Below are 12,728 nucleotides of genomic sequence, written 5' to 3' on the forward strand. Positions count from 1 at the left end.
CATCGCAGGACACGCACTGAGTCTTTGCAAGATTCCATTTCGAAGTATATCATCCCTCTTGCTGCATCGTATCCTGCCAGAAGGTCGCTTCAAAGTCAGTTCCAGATGGCGAAAGCATGTAGTGCCGCACTGAACACTAGCGACAGTTACGTTCGCTGACATTGACTGGGGATCTGCGGCAGATGCTGGCCAGCAACGGTGGGTTTGAGCTCTTGATAGGACTGAAGTGTTAGTTTGTCAACGCTGCAGAGCGGGAGGTGTTTGGCATGAATACAGTTCACACCGTAGCTCCCGAGACTGTCCCTGCACAGTGCCTTCTTGTACGTGGAGTGGAAAGATGCAAAGAGGCGCAAATGTGGACATCGGTGACACATAGTGCGCGCGCTTTCAGACATGTCTTGGAACTGCAGCGACTGCGTTCTTGGCCTTGGAAGCTCGGGGTTTTGTGCCGCAGGAGTCAGTCGCCAGCTCAGCAATGCTGCACGTGCGATGAACGAGTAGAAAGTGGCCACATATGCTGAATAGATGCCCAGACAGTGACCGGAAGTGTCTGGTTGCGCAAGAGCGGCGTGCTAGGTATGAACGGTCAGCAGTATCGTGTGTGTAGGAGGTGCAGAGAGCATCCGGAGTGCAATGCCGCAGCGCAGCAAAGCAGAGCGGTCCTTTTTCCGGCTCCAGCCGACGCCGATGGGAGTGACCTCCAAGTTCAAAGCTGCAGCTGGACGCAACACACAGCATCATCACCTGCACACCCTCCTGCTCGCCTCTCGAACTCCAGCGCAGCTTCGGCGCATGAGGCCCTCCGCGTCCATCTAATATTCGCACACTGCTGAGCGCCCATCAAGAATCCGCAGCCATGCTGCTCTCCCAGCTTTCAGCATGCAGCAAACGCCTGGCCACCGGTAGCTCCTCGAGAGCCTTCTCCTCGATCACGCCCAAGAGCGCGCCCCGAACGGCACTGGTTGTGAAGAGGCGTGAGCTTGGTGTTGCCTCATACAATGCCTTCACTTCGCAGTACCGCAACTACGCGCAGGCGGCGGAGAGGACAGATCAGGGCGTAGACCCCTCAGACTCGTTTCTGACGGGAAACACCGCTGGCTACGTCGACGAGATGTACTCAGAGTGGAAGCGCGATCCCAGCTCCGTCCATGTGAGCTGGAATCACTACTTCCGCAACATGGAATCGGGAGACATGCCCGTCTCAAGAGCTTTTCAGCCGCCACCGACCATTGTTCCACAGCCAGCTGGCGGAGTGATTGCCCCAAGTGGCGCGGTTGGCGTTGCAGAAGGTCAAAGCAGCGAGGTGCTTAACCACTTGAAGGTTCAGCTTCTCGTGCGAGCATACCAGGCGCGTGGACATCACAAGGCCGCCATTGACCCACTGGGCATCAAGGACCTGAATCGATCGACACCGAAAGAGCTCGACTTGGCTACTTACAACTTCTCGGAATCAGATATGGAGCAGGAATTCTCCCTCGGACCTGGTATTCTGCCCAGGTTTGCAAAAGATGGCCGGGAGAAGATGACATTGCGTGAGATAATTGATGCTTGCGAGCGTTTGTACTGTGGCCCGTACGGCGTAGAATACATTCATATTGCGGACAGGGAGCAATGCGACTGGCTCCGCGAGCGCATTGAGGTTCCGTCGCCATACAAGTACTCGGTGGATGAGAAACGCCGAATTCTGGACAGACTCATCTGGTCTTCCTCGTTCGAGACGTTCCTTGCTACCAAGTACCCCAACGACAAGCGTTTCGGTCTCGAAGGTGGTGAGTCGCTCATCCCTGGTATGAAGGCTCTCATCGATCGCTCAGTCGATTACGGAGTCAAGGACATTGTCATTGGCATGCCCCACAGAGGTCGTCTGAACGTGCTGTCCAATGTGGTCCGCAAACCAAACGAGTCTATCTTCTCTGAGTTTGGTGGTTCTGCCGAGCCGTCCGACGAGGGTTCGGGAGACGTCAAGTACCACCTGGGTATGAATTTCGAGCGACCTACTCCTTCTGGCAAGCGCGTGCAGCTGTCTCTGGTCGCCAACCCTTCGCATCTGGAGGCCGAGGATCCAGTCGTTCTTGGCAAGACTCGTGCTATTCTGCACTACAACAAGGATGAAGAGCAGGCAAATTCTGCCATGGGTGTTCTCCTCCATGGTGATGCTGCATTCGCTGCTCAAGGTATCGTGTACGAAACTATGGGTTTTGTTGGACTGCCAGCGTACCAGACCGGCGGCACAATCCACATTGTCGTGAACAACCAGATCGGATTCACCACTGATCCTCGTTTTGCTCGTTCCACTCCATACTGCTCTGATATTGCCAAATTTGTGGAGGCTCCTATCTTCCACGTTAACGGCGATGACGTGGAGGCATTGAACTTTGTCTGCCAGCTTGCCGCCGACTGGCGTGCGAAGTTCAAGAAGGACGTTGTCATCGACATTGTCTGCTACAGAAAGCAGGGCCACAACGAGACCGATCAGCCCTCATTCACCCAGCCTCTCATGTACAAGAAAATCAACGAGCAATTGCCGGTGCTTGATAAGTACACTAAGCAGCTGCTCGATGCCAAGACCTTTACTAAGGAGGACATCGAAGAGCACAAGGCCTGGGTGTGGGGAATGCTCGAGGAATCCTTTGCGAAGTCGAAGGACTACCAGCCAAACTCGAGAGAATGGCTGACCAGCGCCTGGCATGGCTTCAAGTCGCCCAAGGAATTGGCAACAGAGGTGCTACCTCACGAACCAACCGCTGTCGAGCCAGAAGTCTTGAAGCACGTCGCCAAGATTATCGGACAGCCTCCGGAAGGCTTCCATGTCCACAAGAACCTCAAGCGTATCTTGGCCAACAGGACGAAGACTGTGGAAGAAGGCAAGAACATCGATATGTCTACTGGAGAAGCGCTCGCTTTCGGAACGCTTGTACAGGAAGGCCACCATGTCCGTGTCTCTGGACAGGATGTAGAGCGTGGTACCTTCTCTCAGCGACACGCGGTGCTGCACGACCAAGAGAATGAAGACACCTACACTCCATTAAAGCACATCAGCGAGGACCAGGCATCCTTCGTCATCGCAAACTCCAGCTTGTCCGAGTACGGTACCTTGGGCTTCGAATATGGATACTCGCTTTCTTCTCCTACCGCTCTTGTCATCTGGGAAGCTCAGTTTGGTGACTTCGCCAACAATGCGCAATGTATTATTGACCAATTCATTGCATCCGGAGAAGTCAAGTGGCTGCAACGTTCCGGTCTTGTGGTGAACTTGCCCCACGGCTACGATGGACAAGGTCCTGAGCACAGTTCAGGCCGCATGGAGCGTTTCCTCCAGCTCTGTAACGAGGACCCACGTATCTTCCCATCGCCTGAGAAGCTTGACCGCCAGCACCAGGACTGCAACATGCAGATTGTCTACTGCACGACCCCGGCCAACAACTTCCACATCCTCCGTCGTCAAATGAATCGACAATTCCGCAAGCCTCTGATCTCCTTCTTCAGCAAGAGTTTGCTGCGCCACCCTCTTGCGCGATCCAAGATTGAAGACTTCACCGGCGACAGCTCATTCCAATGGATCATCCCGGACCCCGCTCACGATGCCGATGCTCAGTTCAAGATCGACTCTCACGACAAGATCGAGCGCGTCATCCTGTGCTCTGGACAGGTCTTTGCTGCACTCTTCAAGCACCGTGAACAGAACAATATCACCAACACTGCCATCACTCGTATTGAACAGCTCAACCCCTTCCCATGGGCACAACTCAAGGAGAACTTGGACAGCTACCCTAACGCCAAGACCATTGTCTGGTGTCAAGAGGAGCCTCTCAATGCCGGTGCTTGGAGCTTTACGCAACCTCGTATCGAGACTCTTCTCAACCACACCGAACACCACGACCGAAAACACGTCATGTACGCTGGACGAAATCCAAGCGCATCGGTGGCTACTGGTCTGAAGAGCAGCCACACGCTCGAGGAGCAAAATTTGCTGAAGATGGTAGTGTGACCCTTGACGACATAAATTAATGAGTAGCAGCTAACTGTGATTGTAGGCCTACGAAGTGAAGCAGGACAAGCTTAAGGGGGAGTAATTACATGCATTGCAAGAGATACTCTGACAACCTAACGACGGTACTCCCTTTAGTCAGGTAATGAGCGAAGAGGCAGAACGACACGAATGGCGCGAAGTTGCGAAGATGCATCCGATTGTTGTCAATGCCAGACCCGATCATGTTTGACAGGCATCAGGTTGCTTGTTCAAATGAAAGAACAATGGCGGCGGATAGATAGTACACGCACGGAAGTCAGACGCGTGGCGTGTTTGTCCCGAAGTTGATTTGTATCTGACTCTGAAGCGAACGGACGGAAAGTTTTGCATGATTGTACATATTACATGGTGTAGTTATTCGGGATTGCATTGCATGTGTTTTACTCGTTGTTCAAGTCTTTGAAGCCTCGGAATCATTGCACGCAACGTTGTGGTGAAGATGCTTTGCTGACAGATTTCGCTGTCCACGGGCGATCCTTTGTTGGTGTGTGGCCTCTCTGTCACTTACTGAGTCTTGGCAGAAGGCTTAGAATAGCATGCGAACGTGATTGGAGATAATAGCATGCTGCAAAGAAAGTACGTACGTTTCGTCCTCTATGGAATCTCAATCGTGACTCCGTACTTCATACTTCGTCCAAGCAATTCTCACTTATCTCATTCGCACCACCTACAGCTGCCCATCATTCTGAGGACTGGCCCTCCAAGTGTAGCTGACACCAACACTGTAGCTATCTCCCTCATAAGTCGTATCCGCCTGTCCCGAAGACTTGACCCCATCAATATCCGCGTTGAAAAGCTGGCAGTATGTTCCCTGCGCATACTCATTCTTGTAAACGTAGTAAGCATTAAACAAATTGCAAGGCTGATAGCTCTTATATCCCTTGCCCTTTGCGTCCTGCTTGTTGGCGGCAGTTTGAGCTACAGCGTACGAGCCGCAGAGACTTGGGTCGTATGGACCGGGGATGAACTTCCAACCAAGGTAGGTGGACTTGGATGCGGAGGTGATGGCTTTGTTGGAGAGGTTCTGAGCGAGTTGGAAGCCTGCGATGAGTGAGGGCGGGGTCCATGAGGCGCGAGAGTAGCCGTTTGAGGCTGTGATCACGACGTGGAAGTCGTCGCGGTATTGGCCGGTGTTGGTTGCTGTAGAGGCGGAGATGTCGGAGCCCCAGAGGGCACATTTGTAGTTTGAGACGGATTTGGGGTTGGGGCAGGCTGGACCTGTGAGGAGAAGTATGTTGTTAGCTTGAAGGGACGACGAAGAAGTGAAGGAGGAAGTGATATACCTGGCTCAAGGCTTGGGTCACGCTCGACGTAGATGTTGAATGCAGTGCACAGCTTCACGGCATCGCACTTCTTTGCACACTCGGGAGGAGAATACTTGTCCAGAACGTAGTAGGTCAGATAAGAGTTCTGCTGCGTGGAACCGTTCTTGTCTCGGAAGCGCTCCGCATAGAAGGAGTTGCCTGATGGGATGTAGACTGGCCACGAGTTGGCTTGTCCGTGGAAGTATGGGTTCTTCTGGAAGGCCTCTGGGGTATCTGGGTAGGTGTTCGGTGCAGTTCCAGCTGGCTGAGGGTCGCAGGCTGCACGCTTCATTTTGGAGGCAGGCGCAGAGGTTGGCTGGACATCGGCTGCTGAGTTGGCGGCAGCTTGTTGGTCGTAGGTGACATCGCCTTGATCAGCTGCGCCAACTGGAGCCTGGGTGACTGCTGGCGGCGGTGCTGCTGCAATGGCTGCTGCGTTCATCTGCTGGTTCTGAGCCACTGCTACGGCTACGAAGGCCGCTGCGGCGACAAAGGACTTCATGCTGTGATGAGGTGTGAGTCGATGCAGGAGAGAGATATAGAGGAGCTGATACAGGTAGGAAAGACCAAGGAGGTGGACTTTTATATTTTTCTGTTGAACCGCGACACACCCAGCATCACAATCATCATGCGTGGACCGAATGGTGTGCGACTAGCTACATGATTGTCCGTTTTGGGTCAGTTAAAGTGCTTTTGCAAGCCTCTTCTTGCCCATTAGGGTGGACTCGGGGCCGTCTAGTATCTGTTGGTCGTCGCTCGAACCTTTTGGCTCGTGGTGTAGCCACCATCACGTCTCGGCTTGCCATAGCACCGCGTTCAGCTAGGACGTGGTGTCGTAGAGTTTTAGTCTCAGGTGCAGGCCGAATTGATAGCGCAATGGCGTCCGAGCGTAGGTTCGACATTTGGCCGATGGAGTGAAGTTCACGCTCGCGAGTAGAAGTGCGGCTGCTTGGCTAATGTGATCGTCGACACTAAATTCGTCGTAGGCGATGTTCGACTTATAGACCATGTGGGAAGGAGTCTCGCGTCCGCGACAACAATAATTGTGAAGCTGGACGGCTGGATCGGTCGTGCTGCCAGTCCAATTCTCTCGATCTGGCAACGATCTGTCATTTCCAAAGTCAAATCGCCCTGGCAAGTTCCGAGGCACTGCATAGGGTCAACGTTCCTTTCAGGCCGCTTCAGGCTCTGGAAGCTCTCGAAACAGTCGAGGCTGGCTTCGAGCTTGCAGAGAGTTGTCACTGACACCGCAGATGTGGTATTCCCGATCCGGCCATGCCTGAAAGGAAGTATTCATCTCACGACTCTGCGGCGAGACAGTCCGTATCGCACTCGCAGCGTCAACATGCAGGTCGAACATGATGTGACTGCATTCCTCTCTGCTTAATCACCACAAGGTGATCGAAGCCAACTTCACCGCATAGGAGCTGTTGGGTCGTCGGCGACGAAGCGCCGCGTTACCTTTGAGATGGAATCTATAGTGCTTCCTTAGCCCGTGTGATGAATATTCTAGCGCTGCGTAAGGAGCTGAATTCGAAGGTTTTAGCGGGGCGATACCTGAGCAGCCATGAGGTCAATTAGAATGTCTCTGAAAGTCTGCCGGATTCCATGTGCCGTAGCATGGACTGATCATTCGACAAAAATCGCGCATCGCTGGCGATGCAACTCCACTCATTCAGCTGGAGAAGGTGAGCGAGACGCCCATATTCTCGTTGAGCAGAATCTCGAATGCGAAGTTGTATGCCCCGGGTCATCCCAAGCACCTTCCACGTCTTCTGACAATGGTCGCTCATGCCGGCTTTGCAAGCAGTTGATCGCGTTTCAGGTGGAAATGGCAGAGTGAGGAAGGGCGCTTAGTGTGTCCAGGTTGCCCGTTTCACAGCCACCCACGACTTCCACAAGCTCGACTGTTCTCTTGTGTTCTTCTCCTATGCCTGCTCATCTTTCCACCTCGCCGCCCAGTCGCCCGAAAGCATGGCTCTGCTCCTACTGCACTTTCTCGGGAAAATGTCATCGCGTTAGATGTCGATGCGGGCGCAGAATCGGTCCTGGCCAGCGGCGTCACAATGCCACAGCGCACCTCGTCAAGCGCTCGCGAAGCTTCTGTCGCAGCATGATGCTTTGTTGCCATCTCCAGCAGCTTCAGCGAACAGCGACACGACACGACACGACTTGACGGCGACCGCCGCACGCACAGACCAGCCCGGACTTCCGCCCACCCATTGCCAAGAAAACAAGCACCGGGTGCGGCGCGGAAGCGACGCCCACTGATGACGTACCGTGCTGCGTTTGATTCGTTTTATGTGCGCGGCCTCTAACAGCAGTCGTGAGGAATACAACCAAGCCTTCCACGAAACCATCTCCGTCTGCTGAGAAGGGGAATTGAAGGCGCCACAGGTCTCACCAATTCCAGGACGCGTCGTGGGAGCCCCTCTTGGACAGCGTCGCATCGTGCACCATGGCCTCAGCCGAAGGACTGGTAGCGCTCCGCCACTGGCTGAGTGAAAATGGCGGCTACCTGCATCCCGACATTGTTCTGGAACACACAGACGCCGCTGGCATTCGAGGTCGTGCAAGCGCACGCCTCGACAAGAATGCGCGGATATGCATGATACCGCACTCCATCGCGCTGTCCACCCTCAACGCCCTCGTGGACGACTCGTTCACCGTGTTTCGAAACCGCGGTCTTGCGCCTCAGGCCATTGGCCACTTCTATCTGATGCATCAGTATATCAACCGCGATACCTCATACTGGAAGCCCTACCTGGACACATTGCCCTCACCTGATAGCGAACTTTTGACGCCTCTCTGGTTTGACGAGCAAGATCTACTCTGGCTTGCAGAGACTGATGTTCTCTTCACGGCCAAGGCTCGACAGCTATTGCATGAGAACCACTACAAACAGGCGATTGCGATGCTTCAAAGTGCTCAGGTAGACCCAGCGCCATATACTTGGTGAGTCGGCCTCTGCGCAAGGTAGGTGGAATTCAATTTTGATCGTTCTCAGGCACCTCTATAAGTGGGCGGTAACCATGTTCACGTCGCGCTCCTTTTCATCTCGTGCACTTTACCCGCAAGACAGCAAGTACTGGTCGGCATACAAGTCTGCTCCCGATGGTCGCAGACAGACTGTACTGCTTGACCTTTCGCGCAGCCCTGCAGAAGATCTCGATTTTCCCGTTCTATTCCCAGTCCTTGACACTTTGAATCATCATCCCGATGCCCATGTCGACTGGAGCTTCGACTCGGGCCGCTTCAATGTATCAACTAGCGATGAAGTGGCTGAAGGCGGCGAAGTCTTTAACAACTATGGACCAAAAGGCAATGACGCCCTTCTTCTTGGCTACGGATTCTGCGTTCCTTCGAACCCGAACGACAGCGTTCTGCTTGTGCTCAAAGCACCACCAGACCATCTTCAACCGGAGATACGACAAATACAGCCGGGATACTTTGACTCAGCCGGACAGTGGAGCAGGGAGAAGGCCACTTTCGCATTGCACAAGTCGGCACCCATGTTCGACAAGCCAGCGGACATCTTCCTGCAGATGCCTTCATCACTCTTGGAGCTGCTGACATACACCATTCGGCACGAGAGAAGACTGCCGTTTGAATTCACAGATCATGTGCTACACAGCCTTGTGGACGAGAGCAGCCCGAGCCGCCATTATCTACCTCATATCACGCGAATGATCGTTTCATCCTTGGCGCCAAAACTCGACAAAATCAAGACTACCACGCCTGCGGTACCGCCGAGCAACAAACGGCAAGAAATTGCACAAATCTACCGAGACAATCAAGTTGTCATACTGGAATCAGTGATGCATAGTTTGCGGCTTTACCTGCGATCTATGCTTCGCACCTCCTTCCCACATCCTGACCCATTTCCTGATGGGCCCTTTATCACAACTATCGAAGGCCTGATCGAGCTACTTGGACGTTCTAGTATCGAGGCCGCGAGATGTTTCGCAGATGGCATTGTGGCAAATGCGGGCACCTCTGATCTGGACCAATTACGTGACGCTGGTTGGGAAGAAGACGTCTTTGTGCTGCTTCTATGCTACTGCCAGCTTACATTCGGGTTCGTTCTACCAGAATTCTGTGTCGATAGGATTGCAGAAGTGGAAGATGCTCTGTATGCTGTTGAATTGGAGCAGGCGCAGGACTTGTTGGAGCTTGTTCGCACAGCAGCAGCAGCCAGCCCGAACAGCATTTGGACCCACCAGGATTGGAGTGCCAAGTTCATCGCCAAGGTAGGAGGAAGAATGCTGGTCCACGAGAGTTTCCCGATGATGGTGCCTGTGGGCGAAGCACAGGAATTACCACGCCCCGTGATATATTTACATGGCATCACCGGTCGATCGTAGATGAGCGCATGCGGTAGTCCGCAAATCTGATCGCCGGCGAACGATCTGGTCCTCAGTTGACCGGACAGTGTCGACTCAACCTCCATAGCTCCTTCGATACGCAGCTTCGTCGTCTCGACCCGCCAGCCAACCTTCGAACCCGGGGACTGGCTTCACCTGTCGCTGTTCAGAGACCTCCCCGCGTTGTGCAGCTCGATCGACTTACCTCAGAAAATTGCTCCAGCGTCAAATCTGTCGTGGTCGTAATGCGTGCGACTTTTCCTTCATGCTCGAATTGCGCGCCGATCCCTGCAAGGAATTCTTCCGCCGCGCTTTTTATGACGATATTAGCCCCTGATGTATCGGATTGTTCCTCAGCAAGATTTACCAAGGAGGGCCACCGCCATCGGGAGCCTGGCCACTGCTCGGAAGGAGTGATCGCTCTGCGACGGATGGCGGCATGTTTGACCTTCGGCTTTATCGTACACAAATGCATGTAATAATGGCAAGAAAATGCTCCTTGCAACTCTGGGTCAACTCGCTCGGCTTAATAGCCATTTCGAAGCGGTGTATAGACGTGTTCTGTGGAACAGCAGGAAAGACAATGTTGCGACCAGTCATCGAAGAGCAGAGCATTTACTTCTTTCCAGCTGCATGTACCATCGAGTTGGCGATGATGCCAACCGGAATCGTGAGCCCACAAAAAGGCAGATCTGCCGGCGGTGAACAATGATCAATCCTTCGACATGGGTCTTGTTTAACACTGGATCATCTTCGAAGGAGCCATTTCAGGTAGCGAGCCCGCGACCTAGCTGCCAGCTCATTCGATGCGCCTTGTTGCTATCTATTGGACGCAGCGAAGCGCCTGCTTTGGCGTGTCAGGGCATGTCGCGAGCTGCGAAGAGCGCTTGGGATCGTCTGTGACACAGCTTCGGGGATTGCATATCTGATGTCCATGCATGAACAGGCGCCTGAGCCGAGCCTACCAGCACTGGGCACGCCATCCCCGCCATATCTCTGCTTCGGCTTAGAGCTGCGTGTTGTTCCAGTGCAAAAGAGACGCCTGGCGTGCGATCTGCGATTGTCTTCTAGCGTCTCGCGTGGGAAGTAGTATGGCGGGAACCAACTGTCTACCGCTGTGCGGCAATTCTCCGGATCGCGTACATCGAGGGCCCAAATCCAGAGCGTCTGACGATGCGATCTGCAAGATGGGAGCCCACTCGCCTCCGGCTCAGTGGTCATGCAGTGTAACATTGGTCGGCTTATTCGTTGGTCATGGGGCCAGGAGATTTCCAGATTGGAGCTGACACGCCGCCAGCTGAACGACTCCAGTCGGTCTGGTGTTTCACGGCCTGTATCGACTCTGAGGTGTCATCAGTCTCCGCCTTTTGCTGCGCGCCTTTGCTGTTATCATCCAAGATTCCAGGTCTGCTGGCCGCTTACGACCAGCCATGGGCGTTGCCGATTGTTCGGAGCTCCCGCCCTGACCGAGCCAGAATGAGGACCCATCATCCGTACTGTTGATCCAATTGCGAAGAGATCGTCGCTTACTACATGTCTGCGATGAGCATTAGCATACTTGGAACGAACATACGAGGCGGAGTACGAACTGCAATCTGAGACTTTACACTGAGTCTGACTAATTCAGCACCTCGAGCGGGAATGGCACTGGGCATACATATCAAACGCATCTGCAGCGCATGAGAGTAGAAGCTCCAGGGCGAATTTGTCGTGGCAGGGAACTGCATCCCAACCTGAGATAGCAGTGACTCCGAATCGCTGACGTTGAATGAGCATCACAGATCGAATATCTCAACAACTGTACTTCTACTCACCTGCAGTATAGATCCTGCCCTCTAAACTCCGCCACTGCCATCTCAGAGCACACACTTTCCGTCGACACAAGGGTTTCCATTGGCCAAGCACACAATTTTTGCGCTCGAAGCAGTGAGTAACCTTGGATGCTTGCGCGAACGAACCTGGCTGAGGTGATTGATTGGACTCGTCGTATCCCGTAGTCGAAGAAGGGATACCGCAAAAGAGTCTGCAAGAACAACCGAGGGCATCTCAGAGAGAGAGAGCGCGCAATATTCACTTACAGAAGAAAGTCGTTAACCGGGCAACGAAAGACGAAGAAATAGGGAAAGGCGACTAGCGCCAGGTACCTGCAATCCGCGTGCCATCGAGGGCGGCGGTGCATCAGGAGGGAAGAGCTCGGTCATGCCAGAAGGAAGGTTGAGCAAAGACATGGTAATGTCGGGACTCTCGCGCGTGTGTGTGTCGCGCAAAAGCGGAGGCGGAGGAGTATATAGCAAGCAGTACACTTCAGACCTCACCATATCGCCGACTCCGGCGACAGCTCACCGACCCTGCTCTCGCGCGCAGAGAAGTCCCTAGCCAAGTCCACAAGTGCCATCAGACAAGGTACTTGACATCAGAAGCAACGGCACCCAGCCTCTTTGATGCCAGGGAAGGGCATAGTGGACAAAGCTGGAGCCATGTCGCGAAAGTCTGAGCGACACTGAGGAGACGGTGTCTTCCAATCGCTGTGCTGCGATGCGCGAGACTGGATGTTCAGAAGTCGTTGTGCGCGCGAACACGACGCCCGCCCGCGCGTTGTTGGGCCGGAATGAGGTCGAGCAAGGAACGCGTAAAGTGGTTGCATTAGCGTGAGACTGTGTGAGAAAGTCTGTCAAAAGTGATGGCTTTGTACACGATGTGAAGGTGGTGTTGTATGGGTGTGGTTGTGGAGGAAGAATTGAGCTACGGGAGACTATAGTAGCGAGATGGAGTCTCGTCTTTTGGCAGAACACGTGATGTGTCGGCTTTTGACAATCGATTTTGGCTGTTGGATTGCTACGGCGTACTTTATGACTGCGAAGGCCACAATTCTAGCGCACGTTCTCTGAGCCCAGTCGCTTTTCCGCTGCTTTTCCGCCAGCCAGCTTCCAAGTTCACTCGAACGCCGAACGCCGATACAGCATCCTACTACCAGAGCGTAGGTACTCGTAGTACTCTCACAAGATAATCTCGCTGTGACGTTTGCCTACC

At 53.7% G+C, this 12,728-nt stretch overlaps 3 protein-coding genes across 3 annotated transcripts; 2 read left to right on the top strand and 1 right to left on the bottom strand.

Moving 5' to 3' along the window:
* Positions 1 to 856: 856 nt before the first annotated feature.
* Positions 857 to 4,073, top strand: CKM354_000853700 (alpha-ketoglutarate dehydrogenase KGD1; the record flags this gene model as incomplete). The annotated part of the gene is made up of 2 exons (XM_044803917.1): positions 857 to 3,979; positions 4,035 to 4,073. 2 exons carry the CDS (start codon positions 857 to 859, stop codon positions 4,071 to 4,073), a joined length of 3,162 nt encoding a protein of 1,053 aa, XP_044659852.1.
* Positions 4,074 to 4,697: 624 nt separating this feature from the next.
* On the bottom strand, positions 4,698 to 5,836 carry CKM354_000853800 (uncharacterized protein; the record flags this gene model as incomplete). Its single annotated transcript, XM_044803918.1, has 2 exons — positions 4,698 to 5,248; positions 5,314 to 5,836. The coding sequence occupies 2 exons, from the start codon at positions 5,834 to 5,836 to the stop codon at positions 4,698 to 4,700; spliced, it is 1,074 nt and encodes a 357-aa protein (XP_044659853.1).
* A 1,956-nt stretch (positions 5,837 to 7,792) lies between these two features.
* Positions 7,793 to 9,698, top strand: CKM354_000853900 (uncharacterized protein; the record flags this gene model as incomplete). Its single annotated transcript, XM_044803919.1, has 2 exons — positions 7,793 to 8,289; positions 8,342 to 9,698. 2 exons carry the CDS (start codon positions 7,793 to 7,795, stop codon positions 9,696 to 9,698), a joined length of 1,854 nt encoding a protein of 617 aa, XP_044659854.1.
* Positions 9,699 to 12,728: the final 3,030 nt, after the last annotated feature.

The sequence above is a fragment of the Cercospora kikuchii genome, assembly GCF_019650295.1.
Source record: "Cercospora kikuchii DNA, contig_00005, whole genome shotgun sequence".
In the NCBI taxonomy this organism is placed as follows: domain Eukaryota; kingdom Fungi; phylum Ascomycota; class Dothideomycetes; order Mycosphaerellales; family Mycosphaerellaceae; genus Cercospora; species Cercospora kikuchii.